Consider the following 27,968-nt stretch of genomic DNA (forward strand, 5'->3'; position numbering starts at 1 on the left):
GAGCACCCAGTCATTTACCTCAGCAGGAAGTTGAAGTCCCATGAGGTAAATTACTCCACGATTGAGAAGGAATGTTTAGCAGTGAAGTGGGCTCTAGATTCCCTTCGGTACTATCTGCTAGGTAGGCACTTTGACCTGGTGACTGATCACGCTCCTTTAAAGTGGATGGCTCAGAACAAGGAGACCAATAGAAGGGTAAATAGGTGGTTCCTGACCCTACAAGAATTTAACTTTACAGTTAAGCATCGCCCTGGTGTTAAAATGGGGAATGTGGATGCTTTGTCTCGGATACATGCGTGTCTGACTGCTTGTGTTACAACCCCAAGGTTGAAACAAGAGGGGGGGGTATGTGGCAGCAGGCAGGTAAAGTCACCTGGTTGTATCCAGGATGGGAAATATGTGTGCCCTAGATTCAGGCTTTATGCAGACTTGTACAACTAGAGGGGAAGAGTTAATGAGCCCAGCTGAAGTAAATGGGCTCATTAAGACCTCTACAAAAAAACCCCAGCATGCTTAGGGAGATGCTCCATCCTGGAACCAGTTTTGTGTTGTATAGACTGGGGAGTGTGATATCTGTTCTGTGCGGTGAGTTAACGCCTGTGTGGCAAACCTTTACAACAGAGGCAGGGACTGGTACAGCACAAGGCTGCACCCAGTTGTTAGACAGGGAATCTAAGTGTGTAGTTAGAGGTCAAGCTGACCAGGATTTATTGTCATGTTTTATTTTTTGTTTGGCTGTTATATGTATCACTGCATGTAGCATAAATAAACCGGATCTTTTGTTTTTTGCACCTACAACGCTGTCTGCTATGCCTGATTTTGTGTTGTGAACCCATCCAGGGGGTCACACGCACCCGCTGCCGAGCTAACCCCTCACAATATATATATATATATATATATATATATATATATATATATATATACACACACACACACACACACACACACACACACACACACACAATCATTCCAAGGAGGTTGTACAGTGAGTTCGATTAGTACAGATCAGACTGGGGTTCTCGGACAGGGTAACTTAGACATAGGAGGTACACGGGGAGCTGAAGCGAGGGTTTCCCAACCTCTCCAAGGGATTCTGGGTTCCACAGGCCCCCCCTCTCAAAGTGACTCCAGTCACAATAATACAGTGTGTACAGTTTCTAATACAATACAGGCCTCTCAAAAACCTCCACTGAAAGGAATGAAGGTATAGCAATATTTGCCACAAGTACTTGCAGCCCATCTGCTAGCAGTACATCACCAGTTGATATCAGCAGGCAAATTTTGCTACCCCAGTTGCTGAACCATAAAAAAATACTGTCCCAGCCACCCACATGCTCAGCGTCTAAATGCTAGCTTGGCCAAATTGCTAGCACTGCAACTGCTGCCTTTTCAGCTGGTAGACTCTGCCTCCTTTCTTGAATTTGTGAAATGTGCTGAACCACAGTGACAGGTTCCAAAACAAAATGTTTTTCACATAAGGCCATTCCAGCTATTCTACCGTCATGTGGAAGGCAATGTTGGAAGTCATGTGGAAGGCAATGTTTTGGACTCGTTGGACAGGGTGGTCAGCAGCAAGGTTCATATTACCGCTGACTCATGGTCAAGCAGGCATGGTCAGAGATGTTATCTTTCCTTCACAGCGCACTGGGTAACTCTGCTGGCAGCTGGGAAGGATGCAGGACAGGGTTTAGTGTTGAAGCTTGTTCCGCCACCAAGCCTCCAAAAAGCTGGTGGTGATTCTGCCACATCTCTCCTCCACCCCCTCTTCTTCTTCCTCTATGGCCTCTTCTGCAGAATTGTCCTCTGAACCAGCAGTGCTCCCTAAGCATTCAAGGGGCTACGCAAGCAGCCAGGCTTAAAGATGCCATGTGGTGCTTCAGTTGGTCTGCCTAAAGAACAGGTGCCACACTGGGGCAGAGATTCTGTCAGCTCTGCAGGGACAGGCTCAGAGGTGGTCGATGCCACAGCATCTTGAGCCAGGAATGATTGTGTGCGACAATGGCACCATCCTTCTCTCCATCCTACGACAGGGACACTTGACCCATTATCCATGCTTGGCACACATCCTGAATTTGGTGGTACAGCATTTCTTGAACGGGTATCCAGGCTTACAGGAACTTCTGAGGCAAGCCAGAAAAGTCTGTGGCCATTTCTGGCAGTCATACAATGCCAGTACTCAGCTGGCTGACATTCAACTGGAATTCAACCTGCCCACCAAATGCCTGATTTGTGACATGCCCAACAGGTGGAACTCAACACTGGCAATGCTGCAGCAGCTGCACACACAGCAGAGGGCCATAAATGAGTACCTGTGTGAGTATGGCACCAGGACAGGCTCAGGGGAGCTTGCCTTCCTTTTGCTACACCAGTGACTACTGATTAAGGATGCATACACTGTACTGTCACCATTTGAAGAGGCCACAAGGATGGTGAGCAACGACAATGCATGCATCAGTGACACTGTCCCTCTAATCTTCCTGCTGGAGCACACCCTTTGTGGAATCATGGAGAGAGCACTTGAGGCAGAACAGCGGGAGCAAGAGAAGGACTTCCATTCCTCTCAAGGCCCCCTTTATGCAGATAGCATTCCTGCAGGGAAGCCAAACACACAGGAAGAAGAGGAGGATTGTGTCAGCATGGATGTGGAGGATAACAAGCAGCAGACTTCAAGGGATGGTTTTTAGTCCCCAGAAACCCAAGGAGTTGTACATGGCTGGGAGGCGGTACAGCCTGACAATGTCATCCTTAGTGACCCAGAGGACTCACAATCTCATGCCTGTGCAAACTTACTCTGCATGGACTTCCTGATTCCGTAAAGCCTGCAAAAGGACCCTAGGATTTGTGGTATCAAGGAGAGAGATCATTACTGGCTGGCAACCCTTCCTGATCCACATTACAAAGGTAAAGTTGAAGAATTCATCCTGCCTTCACAGACAGATCAGAGGATGAAACATCTTTAGGAATCCTTGAAGAAAAGTTTATGTAATGCCTTTCCAGACCCTGGGAGGTTACCATTTCCTGGTGCTGGACAACGTGTTTCTGAGACTTCATTTGGTCAGAGGAAGAGTGGTGGAGAAGGTGGTCAGCTGACTGACTGATGCCTTTAAACAATTTTTTATTCTTCAGCGCCAAGGGCTGGTAGATTCAAGCAACCATCACCAGCATCTGCATTAGATTGTGCAGGAATATCTAGGGGCAAGAACAGACTTGAAAACCTTTCCAACAAAGTATCCACTGGGTTACTGGGTCTTGAGGTTGGACCACTGGCCAGAACTTGCTCAATATGCAATTGAGCTACTGGCCTGTTCTGCATCCAGTGTGCTTTATGAATGGACATTCAGTGCTGCTGGAGGGTTTATAACTAATCGAAAAATGCACCTGTACACAGACTCCGTTGATAGGCTCACGTTTATAAAAATGAATCAGTCCTGGATCAGCAGCTATCAAGACCCTGATGCTGATGTAACTGACTGAATTTGCTAGGGATCTGGGATCTTTTGAATACTGTCTATGCTGCCTATCTTATTATCCTTATTCCTGAATCTTGATGATGCTAGCTTCCAACAATATTTTTGGTTTAGGGCACCACCAACGCCAAGGTCCAATTTTCTGCCCCTGGGGCATGTCATTTCAATTTTTTAAATAATTGTTTACAGCAAGACCCGTTCCTGTGCCCAACAAGAGTAACTGTGAGGGGTTACAGGCTTCTTGCACCACCAAGAACCAAGGCCCAATTTTTCTGCACCTGTTTGACTGGGGCATGTAATTACAATTTTTGAAATAATATTTAACAACAGGGCCCATTCCTGCATCCAACAAGAGTAACTGTGAGGAGGCGTTACAGTTTTCAGGCACGACCAACACCCAAGGCCCAATTTTTCTGCACCTGTTTGACTGGGGCATGTAATTATAATTTTTGAAATAATATTTAACAGCAGGGCCTGTTCCTGCGCCCAACAAGAGTAACTGAGAGGGGTTACAGTGTTCTGGCACCACCACCTAATGCCCAATTTTTTTGCAGAGTATATAGTGCAGTTTGCATAGTATATATAGTGCAGTCAGTGTAGTATACAGCATATAATACAATGCAGGGTATATAGTGCAGTGTACAGTATATAATATAGTGTATTGAAGTGGTTAGGGGGAACCCTATGACAGAATTAAGAAAAAAAAACTACATGCCCCCCCTCCCCAGGAACTGAGTGACTGGTAAAATAAATGAGTGACCCCGCCCCTTGTGTCATCCGGTTACGTCAGTGGGTGGCCTTGCCTATATAACAGCTGTCACAGCCAAGAGACTCCTCCCATCGAGGCAGAGGTTGTTGTTTTTTTCTAGTTTTTGGGTCCGTCGGGCAGTGTGATTGAAGATGGAGGGACATCGCGGGAGACTTTTTTTTTTAACTGGTTGCCACCCGCCCACCGTCAAATGACGGCGGGGCAGTGCGGCTCTTGTTCTGTGATGATGACATATGATACCGTCCCAGAATGGCCGCTCTCATGCTGGGGCGTGCTGTGCAGAGATCGCAATGTGTTGCTAGGACCCCAATCTCTGTAAAGAGCCACGTCACGCGGCTCTTTAACCATGTAACCAGCTGTGTCCAATTACAGCCGGTCACATCTAGACACAGAGATGCTGATAATCGGCGCTCCTAGCCTCACACCGACAAAGTGTGAGGAGAGGAGAGTCAATCAGCAGCATTTCCTCACAGGAGACATCTATACATTTAATCAGGGCACTTATCATCAGTACCCTGATCACAATAGCGCTACCAGTGCCACAAATCAGTGCCAGCAATTAGTGCCCACCACTGTCAGCAATCAGTGCCCACCACTGCCCACAAGTGCCACCAATCAGTGCCCATTAATGATGCTAGTCAGTGCTGGCTATCAGTCCTGCCTATCAGTGCTGCCCATCAATGCCCATCACTGCTGTTCATCAATGCCCATCAGTGTCGCCCATCAGGGCCACCCATCAATGCCCATCATTACCGCCTATCTGTGCCGCCTATCAGTGCCCACCAGTGCCGCCTATCAGTGCCACCTATTAGTGCCCATCAACGCCACATATCAGTACCCATAAGTGCGGTAAAGTAGTGCCTCTTCATCAGTGCCACCTAATCAGTGTCCATCAGTGCCACCTCATCAGTGCACATCAGTGAAGGAGAAAAATTACTCAATTACAAAATTTACTGACAGAAACGAAGTAAAAAATTTTTTTTCAAAATTTGTGGTCTTTTTTTTGTAAAAAATAAAAAACCCTGCAGTGATTTAATACCGCCAATAGAAAGCTCTATTTGTGTGAAGAAAATGATCGAAATTTAATTTGGGTACAGTGTAGCATGACCGCACAATTGTTATTCAAATTGTGACAGTGCTGAAAGCTGAAAAATGGCCTGTGCAGGAAGTGCCCTGTAGGCAAGTGGTTAATAAAGGAATTATCAAAAACTGTATATTGTGGTTTTTAATTTTTGACACTCTTTTGGTGAATGGGTAAGGGTACAATGTACCCGATACCCATTCACATGGGGGGGGGGGAGTGGCGGGATCTGTTAAAGGGGGCTTCCAGATTCCAATAAGACTCCAGCCCGCAGGCTCTCACAACCAATGGCCAGGGTTGTGGGTTATGGGGGCAAGGCCCTTGTTGAGGGCATGTGGCCGAGTTTTTGAGTGGCGTTCCCCTTGAAATCCATGCCCACGTAAATTTTTCCATTGATTTTTATCTATATTGCCAGCAGCCGACAATTCATTTCAGCCACAAGCAATTTTAAATTACTTTTTTTCCTTTAGAATTTTAGTTTTGCTGCAGCACTGTAAAACACTTCAGACAAATGTGCCACTTTACAGGCAGACTAAGGGGACCCCCCAGGCACAATATTTAAAGGAATATTTCATTTTGATTGGTTCACTTTAAGCATTATTAAAATCTCTGCTCCTGAAAAAATTGTTATTTTAAAAACTTTTTTTTTTGCATTGATACACATCCCATTGGGCAGTACTTGGGTCCCCATACACTTTTTATGGCAATAACTTGCATATAAGCCTTTAAAATTAGCAATTTTGATTTTTCATGTTCGTGTCCCATATACTTTAATAGAGTCTGCATGTTCACACAACTTTTTTGCCTGTTCTCATGTTCTGGTGTGAACTGAACAAGATGTTGTTTGGCCCTAATTGTGTATTGTAAAAATAATTTAGAATTAAAATATAAATTAAAAAAGGCACATATAGCTTGTCTCTGTTCTTGTTGTATGTCCTAACAATCTCAAGCTAATTGAAAGACCAACAATTGCGAGCAAGAGACAACAGCACAAGGGAACCAATCAGAAGTCAGACCAAGTCGTAAAAGAGTCATCCAATTGGAAGTCATGAAAGGAGCTCTGCTATCTGATAGGTTTCTCTTTATACTAAGACCACACAAGAGAGATATTTTGAATATCCATAGGGGTCTATTTATAAAGGTTTTTATACAGTATTTACACAGCTTTCACCCAAGATTCACACATTTTTTAAAGTGAGTGCAACTGGAAAAAATGTGTGTACCCTGGATAGGGTTCTGTGATGGGGGGGTTCTTTGATGGGCCATGAAAATTATACACCTTGATACTTTACAGGGTTGGCTGTTTTGTGCCCCAGTGTCTTTACCCTTGCTGGGGGTCGTGAGAAGGTTTGGGGCATTTTTTAACCAACGGCTTACTTCACGGCTCAGTCTGGCTCAGACATTTAATAAACAACATCATTAAGGGTTTTTGAAGCTGTTAAACTGCTTGGCATATCTGTTCCACCGTCTGTTGTTTTTAACCACAATATCATAGAATGCCACCCTAATACGTAAGTGCATTATGTGTAAATTATAATATTGTATTCTCGAATAATTCTGTTCATGTCTTTGTATTTCTTTCTTTCAACATATCTCATCATATATATTATTTATATTTTTGAATAGAAACTTTCTCTTGTTTCAATGCACACCCCTATATTTTTACTCCGAAATGTGTCGGGTACAAGAGTATCAGAATTTACTGTATGCACAGTGGTGGCATATATGTTAATGTACTTTCCATGTTTTTATGATACTTCGTAATTAATAAATTACTGTTTTTTGCATGATATTATATTTTTTTATTTGATTTGTGCCTTAAAAGTCCATTTGAGGGTTTTTTGTTTTTGAATTCATGGAGAAGTCTTTACACCTTTACTCTGATCTCTTCTGGCACAAAGATCTCACTCTCCCACCACAATAGTTCATCCCTCGCCACCAGGGTGACTCCCGGGGGACTACTGACATTTGTGGATGCTTGTTTAATCTGTGATAATAGATCAGTTTGTAAAAGCAAAACATTATCTGCAGGTAAGGTGGTATCCATTGTGCTATCGCTGGGTGTTTGGTGTGCTCCTGTACCTTTAAGGAGGGGTGGGCTCCCCTTCAGTCCATTGCTCTCATTTATACAACAGAATGCATGTGCCTCCACTGTGGGTACATTTATATTTTAGTGTTAGGGCCACGCATACCAGGGTGCCGTGACGTGACTCTGTGGCTCACGCATGTGTTTGCAGATGCGTGTGGACTAAACCCCTGTTTTTAACGCATACTGTTAGACAGGTCAATTTGGTTGTCTGTGAGCTGGTAGTAAGTAGGCGTTGTTTTTTTTCCTGGGCATTCCCCAGACTTTGTTGTTACCTGTTTTAGCCTTCCAATGCCACTTACTGCGATAGCTAGCTATAGATGAGGGTGGTGGCAAGCTTTTATCACATTGGTGTTTGTATTGGTCCAGCAGTGCACCAACACCTTTGCAGCAATTGTGCTATCGCTGGGTGTTTGGTGTGCTCCTGTACCTTTAAGGAGGGGCGGGCCCCCCTTCAGTCCACCTGCTCTCATTTATCCATCAGAATGCATGTGCCTCCACTGTGGGGACACTTATATTTTAGTGTTAGGACCACAGATACCAGGGTGCTGTGACATGGCTCTGTGGCTCACGCATGGGTTTGCAAATGCGTGTGGACTAAACCCCTGTTTTTAACGCATTCTGTTAGACAGATCAATATGGTTGTCTGCGAGCTGGTTGTAAGTAGGCTTTGGTTTTTTCCTGGGCATTCCCCAGACTTTGTTGTTAAGATGGTATCCTGTATAGACAGTTTCTTTGGGTCGTCAAACATCCAGGATAGCGCATCTGGTTTGACGTTCTTTGATCCTGTACGTGATATGGGAAGAGAATCTAGAGAAGAACAGCACCCACGATGCTTGGCATGGCCCCAAGCATCTGGCAAATCTTAAATATCCATGTATATCAGTATGGGATGTTCTGCTCCTACCAGTAGGTACCTCCATTCCTATAATGCTGCCTAGATGGGCAGTAATTCTCGGTCTCCCACATCATAGTTTCTTTCTGCTGGAGAGAGCCGGCGGGAGAAGAAGGCCACTGGGTGTATCAAGTCTTTTAATCCCTGGAGTTGTGACACCACTGCTCCTACTGCTGTCTCTGAGGCATCTACCTCAAGAATATATGGTAGGGCAAGAATAGGGTGGCCCAGGATAGGTGCTGATGTAAATGGCCCTTTCAGGGTCTTGAAAGCCTCTTATGCTTCTGGGTTTCAGTTAAATCACATATGTAGTTTAGTTAACTGTGTGATGGGGGTGATTATGGCAGAGAACCCCTTGATGAACCTCCTATAGAAATTGGCAACCCACAAAATGCTGAACCTCCTTCCTGTCAGTGGGTGTGGGCCAGTCTAGTATGGCAGAGACCTTCTGTGGGTCCATCTTGATTCTTTCTGGGGAAATCATCAATCCGAGGAACTGAATGGTCTGGCACTCAAAATCAATTTTTTCCAGTTTGGCGTATAGCTTGTGCTGGCGAAGTCAGAGCAGGACACGCTTGACGTGTCTTCGTAACTCCAGGGACATGGAAACAATTAGGATGTTGTCCAGATATATAATGACAAAGATGTCCACAAAGTGTCAAAACACATCATTGATAAAGTGTTGTAAAGTGGCTGGGGGATTACAGAGGCAGAAAGGCATGACTAAGTATTCATAGTAACCAAACCTGGTGGAGAACGTTGTCTTCCACTCGTACCCTTCGCAGATGCGGACCAGGTTGTGTGCTCCTCGTAGATCTAGCTTGGTGAAGATAGTTGCCTAAGTAGTTTCAAAAACTCAGGCATCAGGGGAAGAGGATATCGTTTAACGGTTTTCTTGTTTAGTTCCCGATAATCAACACATGGTCGTAGAGAGTGGTTCTTTTTGGCCACAATGAAAGATTTCAGCTCCTGAGGGGGATATAGAAGGCCGGATTAATCCCTTCTTTAGGTTTTCATTCACGCATTCTTTCAACGCCTCCTGCTTTGATTCTGACAAGGGAAAAATACAAAAGGGATCTCAGCCCCAGGAAGGAGTTCAATTGGACAGTCATAAGGTCTATGAGAGGGCAGTGTGTCTGCTCCTAGTTTGCCGAAGACGTGGCTAACCTCGGTTGCCGCGCACTCTTCGAGTTTTCTAAATTTACACCCTTCAGCATTTACAGTTACATAGTAGGTGAGGTTGAAAAAAGACACAAGTCCATCAAGTCCAACCTATGTGTGTGATTATATGTCAGTATTACATTGTATATCCCTGTATGTTGCAGTCGTTCAGGTGGTTATCTAATAGTTTCTTGAAACTATCAATGAACCCGCTGAGACCACCGCATGTGGAAGGGAATTCCACATCCACATTTGCTGGAATGCATTGTGTTCTTCACTACGCCTGTCGTTCCTTTTTCCTGTTCTTCTTCCCCCTTGCCTCTTATTTTTACGTACTCTGTCTCTCCACCGCTGCTCTCATTTTCCAAAAACTCTTCTTAAATATACACCCCCTCCCCTCTTTTCTCATTATAGCTGGAGTCATGTCACAAACCGGCAGTGAGGACCTTGCCTCCGCCCCTCTGTCAGCCATTGCGGGTTCAGAGCCAGGCAGCACTCAGTACCTCAGGGGATAGACTATCCCCAAGCCATTCCCTATCCCGCCACAGCCAGGAAAGCCAAAATATTCAGGCTGCTGTTCCCAACTACAGCAGCAACTGCACTCTACACCCAGGCGTCCCTGCAGTCCATCTCCTCAGCTATCGCCCAGCTGCACACCTTTATCGGTCCACTGACTGCAGCTGTTTCCGACAGTAGGAGTCCTAGAGCTGCACCCAGCGGTGACCCCCCTAGACACGGTTGCAGCGTCTGTCTTGGCACTACCACCTACAAGTACACCAGATACTAGTTCCACTATTTTTCCTGCACACCTCATCTCTGCTGGCATCAGGAAGGACATCCTGGAGGGAAAGGATGTTAACCTGGCCTCCCTGCTCATCTTGGTCCACATACTTGCCGAGAATAAGTCCTGTACCTGTGGGGACGTATCCGTGGTTCTGAAGGCCAAAGACTCCAGGCTCAATTGCAAACTGTTGATCACTGAGTTTGTGCTTGCCTTCGGCATGTTTAGGGACGTGTTGTACTTGGCAAACCCCGCAGGAAGGAAGAGATGGATTTGTACCTCCATGCCATGGTTGACTTTGGGTACAAATACAGAGGCTCTACATTTTACGACTAGCACTGCTCGTTCACAGCCTGCACCGCAGCCAAAGTCACCCAGTTCGAAACCAGCACGAATTGGAGCATCGTGGACACCAAGCGGTCAAATAACTCAATCGGTAATCAATGGAATCGGACAGGCATTCATAATCGTGAAATGGTTGAGACTCCTATAGTCAATACAAGGTCTCAGTTCACCACTCTTCTTCTTCACAAAGAAGAAACCAGCAAAAGCAGGAGACAAGGATTTGCGGATGAAACCTTGAGAAAGTACGTCTGCAACATACTCCTCCATGGCATTATCCTCCAAGACCGACAAAGAGTAAACCCGGCCACAAGGGGCTATGGCACCAGGGTGAAGGTAAATTGCGCAATCATACGACCGGTGTGGAGGCAAACTATCGGCTTGAACTTTATCAAAGAAATCCCTAAAAAGTCAGTAGGGAAGAGAGTGAAGAGGTGCAGAGGACCTTGGCTACCTTCTGGAAGCATGTCTTACTGCACTGTGGTGACCAGGAGAGAAGCCCAGCATGGAGCTAATCAAAAGAGGGGTTGTGCCTCTGTAATCAAGGATAACCAATAACCAGCAGAAACTTAGGTGAGGAAATAACTTGGAATTGGATTATCTCATGGTGAAGAGCCCCTATGGCCATGGACAACAGAACAGTCTCATGAGTCACATGGGCAGGCTGTAGAGGTCTCCTGTCAAGAGCCTCAATGGCAAGAGGAGGGTCAAGTAGCTGCAGCGGAATCGAGTGCTTCGATACAAAGGCAGGATCAATGAACAGGCCTGCAGCCCCAGAGACGATTAGAGCCTGTATCTTGACAGACAACTCAGCCCAAGAAAGGATAACCAAAACCAGGGGCTTATCCTTCTGGATAACTGGAGAAGAAAGAATGCCATCTAAGGTCTGTTCCGTGACAGGAACTCAAGGTTCGTGCGATCCCTGGAAGGGTAGGACAAGACTTCAAAAAGTGACCTGCCTGGCCACAATAAAGACACGATCTCTCCCTCCTCCTGAGGGTTTTCTCATCCGCAGAGACATGTGTGAAGCCCAAGTGCATGGGTTCATCTTTACAGACCGACTCGGCACCAGGAGGCATGGGTGGTGAGGGAGGCAAGGGTGGGACTGCAATGTTCGGAGACAAATGTACAGGAGGCTGGAGTCAATGAGGATGGCAAACGTGATCAACTTCTGCAGCTCAGTGGGTAAATCTTGGGCTGCTATCTCATGCTTGATGGTATCCGAGAGACCACGAGAAAAAGCAGCCACAAGGGCCTCATTGTTCCAAGCAACCTCTGCTTCCAGAGTACGGAATTCAATGGCGTGGTCAGCAACAGTTTTCGTACTCTGGTGGACATGAGGCACTTGACAGCAGAAGCGGAGCATGCGGGAACGTCAAATATCCTTTTAAAAGAAGTCACAGACTCAGGGTAACTCAAGACAACAGGTTTTTGCATCTCCCATAGAGGGTTAGCCAAGGCCAAGGCTCTCTCAGAAAGCAGATATCATGAAACCTACTTTGCTTCTGTCTGTGGGAAACGCCTGGGGCAGCATCTCAAAGTATATCTCAACCTGGTTGAGAAACCCACTGCATTGGATGGCTTGCCCCCAAATTGCTGGGGAAGCGAAGCAGAACCAGACATATCTCTTATAGAGGTAATACTCGAGGCGGGTGCCTGCACAGAGACTGGAGCAGCAGCAGGGACGACCTGCAACACAGGTTGTAGTGGAGCAGCCACAGTGGGAGATTCCAGGTAAGCCGTGTGACTCAGGAACATTTGTAATGCCATGGCAAACGGATCCATGCGGTGATCTTGCTCATCCAATCTGGAAAAAATATTACCAATAAGTGGATTGACTGTATGTCAGGTCACCTTGAGGCGAGGTGACAGGTGCACACCGTAGGGATGCGGAGTGCACCGCGAGGTTGTGGACCCTACGGCTGACTGCTGCAGACGGGGACAGATCCCACTGGGGATAGAGCGTGAGATTCCCTGGGGCGCGGAGTCTAAGAGCCAGCTGGTGTTCACCAGAGCTTCGAGTGGTGAAGATGGTCTTGGCTGCAACTGGCTCCAGGTCGCGACCCCCAGGGTCCCCCAGCTCACACCCACAGTAGGCAACAGGAGGATAGGGATGGTGAGGGACAAAGCCAAGGTCGGCGCCACAAGCAGAACAGAATAGTCGGGTACACGCCAATAGGTCAGGGTCACAGGCAAGCAGGGATGGTCAGAACACGCCAAGGTCGGTAACGGAAATCAGTAGCAGAGCACACGACAGGAAACAGGAAGCTAATACACAAAGGAATACACAATGGTTGATCAGCACTGAGCCCTGCAGTGCACAGGTTTATATAGGCTCCCTGATAGGGCCTGGGGTGGAGCCATGCTTAGAGGAGAGGTTATAAAAACCACCAGGTGGAAGTAGCTGGCTTCTTAGTCTGAAGACATGAGGGAAGGTAAGCAAACACAGGAAGATCACTGCATAACCATGACAGTACCCTCCCTCTTACGAGGCCTCCCCCTTCCCTGCCTGGGTCCAGGCTTAAAGGGAAACTCCAGATGGAACCTCCTTAACAGACACGGAGCAAAGACCTCAGATGCAGTGATCCAAGACCTCTCCTCAGGACCCAACCCTTTCCAAAGTACGAGGTATTGAAGAATGCCTTTACGGAGCCGGGAATCCAAAACTTGACTAACCTCGTATTTTAGATTATCCTCAGAAACCAAAGCAGAGGTAGGGAGAGGACGAGAGGACTAAAGGCTTTTTAGGAATGGGTAAGGGCATGAGAAGATCAGGAGTCTGAGCAGGGACCCCCTCACCCTTAAAGTTGAGTTGGGCATCCATCACAGGACCACCAAACTGGGCAGAGGTCAGTGGATCCCTGAGGTCAGGTTGGTTAGAGGGTGACATGTCGCAAGATTTAAGCTGGATAGCAGAAACACAAACAGAACCCTGAGAAAAAGATTGAAAACCCCTCTTGGCCGAATTAGGTATTCTATCCAAAGGATGGATTGAGCCTCTTAAATGGGTTTGAACGGACATAGTAGTAGTAGGGTGAGACTGGGTCACAGAAGGTCCTGAACAAGAAGCAGGAAGCTCATAGGGTATGGGCTGGACTGGCATAAGTGGTGTGGAGGCCGACTGATTAGTATTGTCAGATGTAGCGACCATCTCAATCGCATCACAAGGCATAGCGACTCTGGAACTTGCAGACAAGTTAGCCTGGCTGTGCGTCCAAGGGAGATTAGGGACAGGCAGAGGTAAATGGTTATGCGAACTGGAGCGAATGATCGACTCAGGTTCATAGGTGGGCTCCTCATCCAGAGTATCACATGACCCAGAGAGTGCACCAGTCCGACTATTGCAGGACGCGTCCCAGAGATCGCCATATACAGCAGGAAAAGCAGAAGATACTGGGGTGGTGGTAACGGGAAGTCTCTCCTTTGGGGTACCCTTGAGTAGACAGGAAGAGGAACAGGAGGAACCCCAAGCCAGGATCCGTCCAGCAGACCAGTCAACGTGTGGAGAATGGAGCCGAAACCAAGGAAGACCTAATATGATAGGAGATGAAGCCTTAGGTAAGACAAGGAAGGATATCCACTCCTGGTGGAGTGTCCCTACTGACATCTTAACAGGAATAGTCTGGAAGCGGATAGGACCCCCTGGGAGAACCGTGCCATCAATCGCCAAGACCACCAATGGTGTTGTAAGGGGCAAAAGGGTAAGTCTCATGGAGGATGCAGTTTCCCAATCCATGAAATTGGCAGCGGCTCCGGAATCAAGATGTGCTGAGACCGAACGAGAGGAAGCACCGACATGAAGCAACACAGAAAGGAGAAGACGAGACGGTGAAGGTGATATTTCAGGGTCTAATACTCCACCTTCCAGATGTATTAGCCCTGAGCGTTTTTCCGGACGAAGAGAACAAGTGTCACGGAAATTACCTTTAGCCCCACAATAGAGGCATAGGCCCAGAGTTCTGCGCCTAGCGCGTTCTTCGGGAGATAACTTAGTCCAGCCCAACTGCATAGGTTCCTCGGGAGGCAGGGGGTGCTCCTCGAATCGAGGAGAAGGGACTGGGGACTCAGGATGCCTAAAGAACGGGGAGTGCTGGCGTCTTTTTTCCAGGGCCCTCTCCTGAAAGCGAATATCGATCTGGTTACACAAGGTGATGACACTGTCCAGATCAGCAGGAAGGGATCTTCCTGCTAATTCATCCTTCACTCTATCAGAGAGGCCATGTAAAAAGGTTGCAACTAGGGCCTCATTATTCCAGCTCAATTCAGCTGAGAGGATACGGAACTGAAGAGCATACTGTCCCACAGAAGCGGCCTCTTGACGGAGACTTAAAAGAGCGCTAGCCGCTGAGGAGACACGACCTGGTTCCTCGAAGATATTCCGAAAAAGTTTCAAGAAATCAGACAGGCTAGAAACCACTGGATCATTCAGTTCCCACAGAGGGGCGGCCCAAGCCAACGCCTCGCCGGACAGGAGGGATATGATATATGCGACTTTTGCCCGATCGGACAGGAAGTTTTGGGGCTGAAGTTCAAAATGAATTGTGCATTGGCTGAGGAAGCCCCTGCAGGCCTTGGAGTCCCCAGAGAAACGGGACGGAGCTGGCAGTACTAATGAATGCGTGGATGCGACTGGTGCGATAGGTGCAGTCGCAGATAGTGGTTGAGGTTGAACTGGGGGTCCTAATGAGGCCTGAACCTGTTCAAAACGGGATGCCAAATCCTGAAGGAATTGCATCACCTGCGTCTGATGCGATTCTTGGGTCTCAAGTCGCCGAACTAAGCTCTGCAATGGATCATCTGCAGGAAGCGGCACGTCAGCTGGGTCCATGGCTGATCAAACTGTCAGGTCACCTTGAGGCGAGGTGACAGGTGCACACCGTAGGGATGCGGAGTGCACCGCGAGGTTGTGGACCCTACGGCTGACTGCTGCAGACGGGGACAGATCCCACTGGGGATAGAGCGTGAGATTCCCTGGGGCGCGGAGTCTAAGAGCCAGCTGGTGTTCACCAGAGCTTCGAGTGGTGAAGATGGTCTTGGCTGCAACTGGCTCCAGGTCGCGACCCCCAGGGTCCCCCAGCTCACACCCACAGTAGGCAACAGGAGGATAGGGATGGTGAGGGACAAAGCCAAGGTCGGCGCCACAAGCAGAACAGAATAGTCGGGTACACGCCAATAGGTCAGGGTCACAGGCAAGCAGGGATGGTCAGAACACGCCAAGGTCGGTAACGGAAATCAGTAGCAGAGCACACGACAGGAAACAGGAAGCTAATACACAAAGGAATACACAATGGTTGATCAGCACTGAGCCCTGCAGTGCACAGGTTTATATAGGCTCCCTGATAGGGCCTGGGGTGGAGCCATGCTTAGAGGAGAGGTTATAAAAACCACCAGGTGGAAGTAGCTGGCTTCTTAGTCTGAAGACATGAGGGAAGGTAAGCAAATACAGGAAGATCACTGCATAACCATGACACTGTATCTTCTAAATTCATGGCCTTCGACTACTGTCAGAAACCATGAATCAGAATGAGACAGAAGTACAGTTAGGGCCGGTTCACACTGCGGCGCGAGGCGAGGCGACACGGCTCGCCTCGCCTCGCTCCCGCAAGTCGTCCCCATTGAGTACAATGGAACCGTTCTGAGAGGAGCGACTCGAGTCGCTCCGACTCAGAAAAAAGGTTCCTGTACTACTTCGGGGCGACTTCGGGGGCGACTTGCATTGACTTCTATGCAGAAGTCCTCTGCAAGTCGCCGCTGACCCCCCCTGCAAGTCGCGGCGAGGAAGTCGGAGACGCCTCGCCGCGGCTCGCAGTGTGAACCGGCCCTTAAATCACACTTGTTTGATAATAATAAAAAAAGGTAAACAGAGTAAACTTAGTCAAAACAGCCTGAGTTCAGGAACCGGAACAAATAGTCAGACAAGCCAAAACGTCAGGGAGCCACCGATGAGCGTAATAGAACAGCAAGCAGGATCTTGAGCCAGAAGTAATGTTAGCCAAGCAAGTCTTTAACAGGAACACAGGAGAGCGTCTCTAGATATAGGACCAAGGTGAAGGCAGAGATCATCTGGGCTGGATGGCTTAAGTAGGCAGGACTGATGAGCAGGATTTCATCAACAGATCACTGTGGCCAACTTAGAGTAGGAAGGGCTGAGCCCAGACCTGACACACATGCATCCTCAAGCAATCCAGCTTATCCTGACTGAGCAGGGTGAATGTACGATGGCTGGAGTTCTACCTTTTGCGGGTGCGCGGGTGTATTTCCGGATTCCATACGGGGCTCATCACCCTACTGCACACCACCCATGAGTGCAGGAACCTCCGCTTAGCCTACACTGATGAGCAGGCTATTGACAATCTGGTGCAGACCGAACTGGACCGAGGAATCATTATTGGTCCCTTCACTCAGTCGCCATTTGAGACATGGAGAGTTAGCCCTATTGGGCTTGTCAAGGGAAAACTCAAATATGTATATATATATATATATATATATACATATATATATATATATATATATATATATATATATATATATATATATATATATATGAAATATGCAAAAATATCAAAGCTTTCCATTAATTCTACACACACTTCACTGTCTTCATTGGTGTTTCAAAACACATTTCCATTACTTCTGCCTTACTTCCTGGGCAGACTATAGGTCATGACAAAGGAAGGAGTTGACCAGCTGACCTCATCAGCACACACCCTGCATCATCCACCCTCCTACTTACTCCCACCCATTTCCAGGAACATGTTTTTTTTTTAATTAAATTTAACCACTTAAGGATCGCCGTATTGCCATTGTACGTCATCACAATGGCACAGGCAGGCACAAGCACGTACATGTACGTGCCTGCCTTCCAGCGGGTGGGGGGTCCGATCGGACCCACTCCCACTGGATACGGCGGTCCGGTTCGCTCCAGGAGCGATCCGTAAAGAGGGGATGGCGATCCCCCCCCGATCCCCTCCCGCCCCCCCTCCCCCCCCCCAGTCACAGTGTCACTGATTGCATTGATCATTTCTTTACTGATCACTGCATTCAGTGTCAGTTGTAACAGTTAAAACTGTCAGGGCAGTTAGTGTTAGGTCCAGGGTAGCCCCCTATCACCCCCAATAAAGATTTAACCTCCTGATTGCCCCTAGAGTTAACCCTTTCACCCCCTTTTGCCAGTGTCACTAAGCGATCATTTTTCTGATCACTGCATTAGTGTCGCTACTGTCGCTAGGTAGCTAGTTATTTTTTTAGGTTCACCGCCTGGTTTTTATAGCGCTAGGTACCCCGATATACTACCCAATAATGGTTTTAACCCCCTGATTGCCCCTAGTTAACCCTTTCACCCCATTTTGCCAGTGTCACTAAGCGATCATTTTTCTGATCGCTGCATTAGTGTCGCTACTGTCGCTAGGTAGCTAGTTATTTTTTTAGGTTCACCGCCTGGTTTTTATAGCGCTAGGTACCCCGATATACTACCCAATAATGGTTTTAACTCCCTGATTGCCCCTAGTTAACCCTTTCACCTCCCTTTTGCCAGTGTCACTAAGCGATCATTTTTCTGATCGCTGCATTAGTGTTGCTAGGTAGCTAGTTATTTTTTTAGGTTCATCGCCAGGTTTTTATAGCGCTAGGTAACCCGATATACTACCCAATAATGGTTTTAACCCCCTGATTGCCCCTAGTTAACCCTTTCACCCCCTTTTGCCAGTGTCACTAAGCGATCGTTTTTCTGATCGCTGTATTAGTGTCACTAGTGCCGCTAGGTAACTAGTTATTTTTTTAGGATTACCGCCAGGTTTTTATAGCGCTAGGTACCCCCATATACTACCCAATAATGGTTTTAACCCCCTGATTGCCCCTAGTTAACCCTTTCACCAGCGATCACAGTATAAGTGTCACTGGTGACGCTGGTTAGCCAGTTAGTTATTTAGGTTCCCCGTCAGGTTTTTATATAGCGCCAGGGACCCCCATATACTACCTAATAAAAATTTGAACCCCCTGATTGCCCCTAGTTAACCCTTTCACCACTGATCACCGTATAAGTGTTACAGGTGACTCTGGTTAGTTTGCTTTTTATAGCATCAGGGCACCCACCATTTATTACCCAATAAAGGTTTAACCCCCTGATCACCCGGCGGGTGATATCAATTAGGTTTTAGGGTCAGGGTCTGCGTCGCCCCAGGCAGCGCTAGGTTAGTGCCAGTACCGCTAACACCCACGTGCAAAGCATAAACCTCCCGTAGTGGTATAGTAATTGAACAGATCAATATCTGATCTGATCAGATCTATACTAGCGTCCCCAGCAGTTCAGGGTTCCAAAAAAACGCATTGTTAGCCGGATCAGCCCAGATACCTGCTAGCACCTACGTTTTGCCCCTCTGCCCAGCCCACCCAAGTGCAGTATCGATCGATCACTGTCACTTACAAAACACTAAACACATAACTGCAGCGATCGCAGAGTCAGGCCTGATCCCTGCGATCGCTAACAGTTTTTTTGGTAGCATTTTATATTTAAATCCGGAAGGCAGTGCTTGGTTTTCGGGGTCCCGTGCGTGGCTAGGCTCCCAAAAAGTCCCCTACATGTGGTATCCCCGTACTCGGGAGAAGCAGCAGAATTTATTTTGGGGTGTAATTTGACTTATGCCCATAGCATGTGTGAGCAATATATCATTTAGTGACAACTTTGTGCAAAAAAAAAAAAGTTTGTAATATTCCCGCAACTTGTAGCAAAATATAAAATATTCCATGGACTCAACATGCCTCTCAGTAAATAGCTTGGGTGTCTACTTTCCAAAATGGGGTCATTTTGGGAGGTTTTGTGCTATTTTGGCATTTTATGGCCTTCGAAACTGTGATAGGTAGTGAGGAGTGAAATCAAAAATTTGCACCCTTAGAAATCCTGAAGGTGGTGATTGGTTTTCGGGGTGCCGTGCGCGACTAGACTCCCAAAAAGTCCCACACATGTGGTATCCCCATACTCGGGAGAAGTAGCGGAATATATTTTGGGGTGCAATTCCACATATAACCATGGCATGTGTGAGCAATATATCATTTAGTGACAACTTTTTGTAAATTTTTTTTTTTTTTTTTTTGTCATTATTCAATCCCTTGGGACAAAAAAAAAATATTCAATGGTCTCAACATGGCCCTCAGCAAATAGCTTGGGGTGTCTACTTTCCAAAATGGGGTCATTTGGGGGGGGTTTTGTGCCATCTTGGCATTTTATGGCCTTCAAAACTGTGATAGGTAGTGATAGGTAGTGAGCAGTAAAATAAAAAATGTATGCCCTTAGAAATCCTGAAGGCGGTGCTTGGATTTCGGGGTCCCGTATGCGGCTAGGTTTCCAAAAAGTCCCACACATGTGGTATCCCTGTACTCAGGAGAAGCAGCAGAATGTATTTTGGGGTGTCATTTCACATATGCCCATAGCATGTGTGAGCAATATATCATTTAGTGACAACTTTGTGCAAAAAAAAAAAGTTTGTAATATTCCCGCAACTTGTGGCAAAATATAAAATATTCCATGGACTCAACACGCCTCTCAGTAAATAGCTTGGGGTGTCTACTTTCCAAAATGGGGTCATTTTGGGGGGTTTTGTGCTATTTTGGCATTTTATGGCCTTCGAAACTGTGATAGGTAGTGAGGAGTGAAATCAAAAATTTGCACCCTTAGAAATCCTGAAGGCAGTGATTGGTTTTCGGGGTGCCGTGTGCGACTAGACTCCCAAAAAGTCCCACACATGTGGTATCCCCATACTTGGGAGAAGTAGCGGAATATATTTTGGGGTGCAATTCCACATATAACCATGGCATGTGTGAGCAATATATCATTTAGTGACAACTTTTTGTAAATTTTTTTTTTTTTTTTTGTCATTATTCAATCCCTTAGGACAAAAATAAATAAATATTCAATGGGCTCAACATGCCCATCAGCAATTTCCTTGGGGTGTCTACTTTCCAAAATGGGGTCATTTGGGGGGGGGGGTTTGTACTGCCCTGCCATTTTAGCACCTCAAGAAATGAGATAGGCAGTCATAAATTAAAAGCTGTGTAAATTCCAGAAAATTTACTCTAGTTTGTAGACGCTATAACTTTTGCGCAAACCAAAAAATATACGCTTATTGACATTTTTTTTACTAAAGACATGTGGCTGAATAAATTTTGCCCTCAATGTATGACTAAAATTTAGTTTATTCGATTTTTCTTATAACAAAAAGAAGAAAATATCTTTTTTTTTTCAAAATTTTCGCTCTTTTTCCATTTATATCGCAAAAAATAAAAATCGCAGAGGCAATCAAATACCATCAAAAGAAAGCTCTATTTGTGGGAAGAAAAGGACGCAAATTTCGTTTGGGTGCAATATTGCATGACCGCGCAATTACCAGTTAAAGCAGCGCAGTGCGAAATTGGAAAAATACCTCCTGTCCTTAAGGTGTTTATTGGTCCGGGGCTGTAGTGGTTAATCAGTGATCACCCTTCTCACTAATTACACAGGCATCATTTTTTGTCCCCCGTCCGTTAACTTTAATCTTGCATAGATCATTCATTTGACATTTTGAAGTGTGCAGGAAATGAGAGATGAGATAACAGCCTATGGGGAGCAGATATTGAAAACAGGAGAAGTATGTCCTCGGTTCTGTAAAGCTCAACATACACTATACAATCTGATTGTACAATCTCCTTTAGCTCTACCATCAACTATGATCAGGGGCCTGCCTGATTAAAGACAAAGTGATTGGCTAGATAGGTGTTTTTTCAATTGGCTGCACTGCATGTGGTTTATGGGACATTTTGGCTGTATAGTGTATGTTGAGCTTTACAGAACCAAGGACACACTTCTCCTGTTTTCACTACTACAGCTCTATTCACATAGGCTGTTTTCTGATCTTTCATTTCCTGCACACTTCAAAATTCCAAATGAATGATCTATGCAAGATTAAAGTTAAAGTGGTAGTAAACCCGCTGAAATTATATTTTTTTTCTGACCTGCAAGGGAAAAGGCATAATGAGCTTGTATGCACCGCATACTAGCTCATTATGAAATACTTACCTTAGAACGAGGCCCCGATATCTCAGACGATCCACGCCGAGGGAGCTGACATGTTCCCTCGGTGTGTCTTGCGGGTATCGCAGCTCCGGCGCTGTGAGTGGCCAGAGCAGCAATATCGCCACTCGCGCGCATGCGTGCGGGAGATTTCTTTCCGGAAAAGTCTGGCGTCTGCCAGGCTTTCAGGCAAAAATCCCCTGTGAGCATACCTGTAGGTGAAAGTAAAATAAAAGCAGTATACAACCGCTTTAAGATAGAAAAAAAAAACGATGCCTGTATAATTAGTGAGAAGGGTGATCACTGATTGATTGCATTTCATTAAAAAAAACATGTACATGGAAATGGGTGGGTAAGTAGGAGGGTGGATGATACAGTGTGTATACTAATGAGGTCAGCTGATCAACTCATTCCTGTGTCATGACCTCTACCTGCCCATGAAGTAAGGCAGAACTGTCAGGGCTGGGCTCAGACCTTCCTTCTCAAAGCTGGCTGCTCGGCTGCTCAGCTGTCAGCTAATTGCCAGCTCCTATCTCTACCCAGTGACTCACCTGTTGATGATATCCTGCTTGTCAGTCCTGCCTACTTAAGCCGTTTAGTCCAGATGATCTCTGCCTTCACCTTGGTCACATCTCTAGAGACACTCTCCTGTGTTCCTGTTAAAGACTTGCTTGGCTGACATTTCTTCTGGCTCTAGATCCTGCTTGCTGTTCTACTACGCTCATCTCTGGCTCCCTGACGTTTTGGCTTGTCTGACTATCCATTCTGGTTTATGAACTCTGACTATGTTTTGACTACGTTTACTCTGTTTTTATTATTATTAAACAAGTGTGAATTAACTGTACTTCTGTCTCAGTCTGATTTATGGTTTCTGAAAAGAAGTAATGGATATATCAGCTCAGATGATGTCGGAATGACGAAACGCGTCATGGAGCCATACGACGTGCAGTGACGAGACTGGCTTGTGATTGACGGTGCTTTCTCCCATGGGCTGCATTGGAGTTGTGGAAACGCCGGCGATGTTGGTAGAAAGACCATTGTACACTACACACTAACCAATAAGGATTTCATTTATTGCCAGCTGTGTTTTTTATCTTTGTGAGTGCAATATTTGATGATTTTACTGATTAAATTAAAAGCTGTTTTGCGGGATTACACTATTGTTGGATTTTTTTTTTATATTCCTTTGAGACACTAAGGACACACCACACCTTTGGCTGTTTGATGAGCTCAATTTATTTTGGGAGTCCGGTAAGCCTAATACTAAAGGGGGCTTTTTTGTGACACATCGCCTTTCTTTGTGTGTATCTATGTCCTTCAGCACGTGTGGAGGTGGTCTGTATTGGTGTCAGAGATTCACTTCTTACCTGCCTGCAACAAGAACTGCTGTTGAATGTCTGCGTGTGCATCAGAGAGTGGAGATTAAAGTGGACTGTCCTGTCATTTAAAAAGATACAGATTATATGGACTGTAATTAACATGCTAGATTTTGTATTCTATTAATCAATGTTTTTTGGTTTAATGTTTTAGCGCTGCTGTTTTTTTTTCATTTTTATGAGGAAACATTTTGTCTCAATTGAGTAATGGATATATGTTAAAAAAACACGATGAACACAGTGAGTTAAAGAGGAAGTAAACCCCTTCAAACCACTTTGACCTACAGGTAAGCCTAGATTAAGGCTTACCTGTAGGTCCAAGCAATATCTCCTAAACCTATATGGTTTAGGAGATATTTGCCCGAAAATGGGCACCGCTGTCTACGGCGCATGCGCCGGAGACAGCGGCGCGCAGGCGCACTAAATGCGGCAAGTCCAAGAATGGATTTGCCTAATTTGTCGACTCCCGTGCGCATGCGCGGGAGTGACGTCATCGTGGCTTCGCCGCTGTCATTGGTCGGAGCTGCGAGACGCCACCAGCAAGATGGATGCGGCGGACTACAGGGATCAGCGGCGACTTCGCTGGCTCCTGTGTCAGGTAAGTGACACATAATGAGCTACTATGCAGGGAAAAAAAGAGGAAGTAAACCCATCAGGGTTTACTTCCTCTTTCTTTCAAAAAGTTTTATTATCAATAAACAGACAGAGTATACAGTACACTGTTTACGTAGTTTCAGTATAACAGAGTATATAAAACAATAAACTAGGGAACAAGCGACATCATACTAAAGAATACGGTACAAGCAAACATATGCGTATGCCGCTTAGAGTTGTACAAAGAGTGTCAACCGAAGCATATATCGAACAGAATTGAAACACTCCGATTGAGTCGGAGTCAGCCAACTTAGATACACTCTTCCTCTAAATTGGTAGCTAATAGAGGAGTAATGGTACTGCATGTACAAAAAGATTTCCAAATAGAAAGAAGGGTGGAGAAGGAGAGAACAGCTAGAAGAGGACAGAAATACAAGTCGGAAGATAGAGTAAAGGGAAAGGGGAGAGAGAGTAGGAGAAAAGGAAAGCAGGAGAGTTGGTCAACCGGTCCGCACAGACCCAGGCTTTCAAACGTCTGAGGCCCACCCAGTTCTGCAATTAACCTAGGGCTCAAGTAGATAGGGGTCGAGATCTGGGGGGAGAAAGTGTTGTATCCAGGGCTGCCATATTTTATAGAATTGGGGCATACGATCAAGGAGTTTCGCCTCTGATTTAGAGTGAATCATGGCCTTTGTAACCCTATTCTTCATTTCAGCCACTGGAAGCGTGGGGGTTTTCCACGCCTTGGCAATAGTTTGTTTAGCTGCTGTGGTAAGCTGCAAAAATAAAGCCAATTGACTACGAGTATAGTTATGGGGAGTAGAGTTGAGAAGGGCTAGCGAAGGGTCTGGTAAAATAGAGTGTCCCGAAAGGGTCGATGCTATCTGGAAGGAAGTTATCCAAAAACGCTGTGCTACTGGACAAGACCACCATATGTGGAAATGTGTGCCCGCTGCGTTACAGCCCCTGAAGCATGTAGCGGGATATCCCGGAACAAATTTGGCTATCCTGGCTGGGACCAAGTACCAGCGCATAAGGACTTTATAATTAGCTTCAGAGGCTATAACATTCTGCGTTGCTTTATTTGTGTTAGTCCAGATTGTATTCCATGCATCTTCTTCGAGGTCTAATTCAAGGTCTGCGGACCAGCCCCTAGTATAAGATGGGAGAGTTGTAGGGGGGGAAGAGAATTGAGTGTACAGTTGGGAGATAATGCCTGGTGCATGCGGGTCTGTTTCGCATATCTGCTCGTAAAAAGTGTTAGTATCATGGGGACTAATAGGTTTAGGGATCGAGTTGAGGAAATGGGCGATCTGCAGGTAACGAAAACATTCGCCATTAGGTAAGCGAGCTTGGGTCTGGAGAGCAGGGAAGGACCTGACTTTGCCATTGCGTATAAGGGTGCCAACTCGGTCGAGCCCTGCCCCAGACCAAGCCGTAAAGAGTCCAGGTTCAGAAAAGGCAGGGATAAATGATGGGTGGCCGATAATAGAGAGTAATGGTAGATGACGAGATTTAAGCTGGAAAGATTTGTGGGTCTCGTCCCAGACTCTGAGGGAGTGTGCTGTGATCGGATTACTAAGTCTGCTTCTCAGTGTATGGGGGAGCCACAATAGATTGGATATATTTATCGGAGAGGCGTCTATAGCTTCTAGGCTAACCCATATCGGTATCTCCGTTCTAGCATGGTACAGGGTGAGTTGTGCAATTTGAGCAGCACAGTAATAGTGTCTAAAATTAGGTACTCCTAACCCACCTAATGTTTTGTGGCGGTACATGGTGGCTTTAGTGACTCTAGGCCTAATTGTTCCCCAGATGTATTTGAAGACTCTACCTTGAATCAATCGGTGAAAATATAGCGGGACACGAATCGGAAGGACCCGGTATAGATACAATAGTTTAGGCAGCAGTGTCATTTTGACTGCCACTATGCGACCTAACCACGATACGCACAGTGGCTGCCAGGACGACAGGAGACTGGTCAGCTTCCGAAGCAGCGGAAGATAGTTATATTGGAACAAATGTAACGGGTCTTTTGTGAGATTGACACCAAGATACGGGATAGAGGATGAGGACCATTGGAAAGGGAAATTGCTGCGAAGAAGATTAAGCTCATCACTCGGCAGAGATACGTCTAGAGCTCTAGATTTAGCCTGATTGACATCTAGGCCGGAAATAGCAGCGAACTGCTCCAGCAATTTACATAAATTAGGCAAGGTCGTATGAGGAGTAGTAACGAACAGCAAAGCATCATCGGCAAACAGACACAATTTATGTGTCGTGTTTGCTATCTCCAATCCCCGGATGTTCGGGTCTGCCCTAATTAAAGCAGCCAAGGGTTCGATAGCCAAGGCGAACAACAAGGGGGAGAGGGGACAGCCCTGTCTCGTTCCTCTCTGTATAGGAAAGCGTTCCGACTTAAAGCCAGCATAGCGTACATAAGCACAAGGCTGGGTGTAAAGTGCCCCCATCCATTTGAGGAAGTGAGGACCAAATCCCCAGTATTGAAGTATATATTGCAGGTATGGCCACGAGACCGTATCAAATGCCTTGCGTATATCCAATGAGAGCAAATGCATGGGGATCTTACGAGCTTTAGCAATATGCTGCAGCAAGATGATCCTCCGGACATTATCACTGGCCTGTCTCTTGGGGATGAACCCAACCTGGTCCCCATGTATTAGCTTCCCAATGACTGGATTGAGTCGTAGCGCCAGGACCTTGGCTAGAATTTTGACGTCAACATTGAGTAATGATATCGGCCTAAAGTTAGACCATATTGTCGAGTCAGTGTTTGGTTTAGGAATCATTGAGATAATGGCTGTTAGCGCATCTCTGCCGAAGGAGTGTTGCTGGAGGAGAGAATTAAAGGATTTAGTTAAGAGGGGGGAGAGGGTGTGGGCAAATTTTTTGTAGTATAAGGCCGGTAAACCGTCGGGGCCGGGCCTTTTGTTAGGTTTAAGGGATTTGATAGCTGCAAGAATTTCTACAGTAGATATAGGTTCTTCTATTGCTGAGCGGTCAGCGCTTGAAAGATTAGGGAGAGATAGCGGATTGAGGAGGGAACTCGCCTGGGTGCTAGAGAAAGGCGTACCTGATTCATACAGTTTAGATAGTCGAGTGCTGAATTCTGTTAAGATTTTCATAGGGTTATTGGTCATGCCACCTTGTGCCAGCCGAAGCTTAATAGGCTTAAAGGACCTATCAGGATGCCGTAGGCGCAGTGCTAAAAAGGTGCTAGGCTTATTCGCCTTTGTATAAAGTCTATGCGCCGATTTGTGGATAGACTTATCCGCCTCTTCAGCAAGCACAAGATCCAGGGCCAACTTGGCTTTATCTAGAGCAAGTTTATTAGCCTCAGTGGGGTCTGACTGAAAGAGAAGAAAAGAACGCTGATGGTCTTCCTCTAGCTGTTGTAGTTGGGCCTGTCTGAATTTCTTAAGTTGAGAGGATACCGAGATAATTGTACCACGGATAACTGGTTTATGAGCTTCCCAGAGAAGGGTAGGAGAAATTCCCGGGGTGTCATTAAAGGAAACATAGTCATTTAAGGCTGTCTGAATGTCTAAACAATATGATGGGTTAGAAAGCTGAGATTCATTTAAAGACCAAGTCCTGTCCGTGTTCTGTGGGATTATTGACGAAACTGTCGTGATCACCGCGCTATGGTCAGACCAGGATATCGGGTGTATGCGGGAATGCATCAGAGTGGGCGCAGCAGCAAGTGGGATAAAAATGTGGTCGATCCTCGAGAAGGATTTATGAGGGTTTGAGTAAAAAGTATAGTTCTTCTTAAGGGGGTTGCATTCACGCCATGTATCGAGGAGGGTCGCGTGAGCAAGCTGTTTGCTTAGTTTTTTAGAGAGAGAAAAATTTTCTGACGAGTATGGGGACTTATCTAGGTGTGGATGTAGGACTAAGTTGGAGTCGCCACAGACATACAGCGCTCCTCTAGCATGCGTCTGAATTATCTGTAGTAAATGCGAGAAAAAGGGGTTAGGGTTAGTATTGGGGGCGTAGTATGACACAAAGGTAACTTCGGTGTCCTGTATATGTCCCGAAACCAATAGATAGCGACCTTCCGGATCTCTTACTTCCGACGAAATAGAGAATAGAAGTGAATGATGGAAAGCTAAGAGAACACCTCTGTGTTTCGTGGAGGAGGAGGCTGTGTAGACTTGAGGGAATTTGGCACTGAAAAATTTAGGCGTGGTATGGGCTGCAAAGTGTGTTTCTTGTAGTGCGACTACTTGGGCTTTCAAGGAGACAAAGGTTCTAAAGGCCTTAACTCGCTTGTTGGGGGAATTGAGTCCCTTCACATTAAGTGATAAGATACTCAGGGGGGCCATGAGACTTGGTAAAAATAAGTGAACAT

General features: G+C 46.1%; 1 protein-coding gene across 1 annotated transcript in view; it reads right to left on the reverse strand.

The window, feature by feature from the left end:
• The window catches only part of LOC143957050 (uncharacterized), a 118,908-nt gene extending 95,853 nt beyond the window's left edge, over window positions 1-23,055 (reverse strand). Inside the window, exon 1 of the mRNA XM_077467184.1 lies at window positions 22,991-23,055. Within this exon, the coding sequence (XP_077323310.1) occupies window positions 22,991-23,032 (42 nt within the window). The 5' untranslated portion in view covers window positions 23,033-23,055. The remainder of the gene's footprint in view (window positions 1-22,990) is intronic.
• Window positions 23,056-27,968: the final 4,913 nt, after the last annotated feature.

Source organism: Lithobates pipiens, unplaced genomic scaffold (genome assembly GCF_037356315.1).
Source record: "Lithobates pipiens isolate NorthernLeopardFrog02 unplaced genomic scaffold, aLitPip1_a1.2 Scaffold_51, whole genome shotgun sequence".
NCBI classification, from domain to species: Eukaryota; Metazoa; Chordata; class Amphibia; order Anura; family Ranidae; genus Lithobates; species Lithobates pipiens.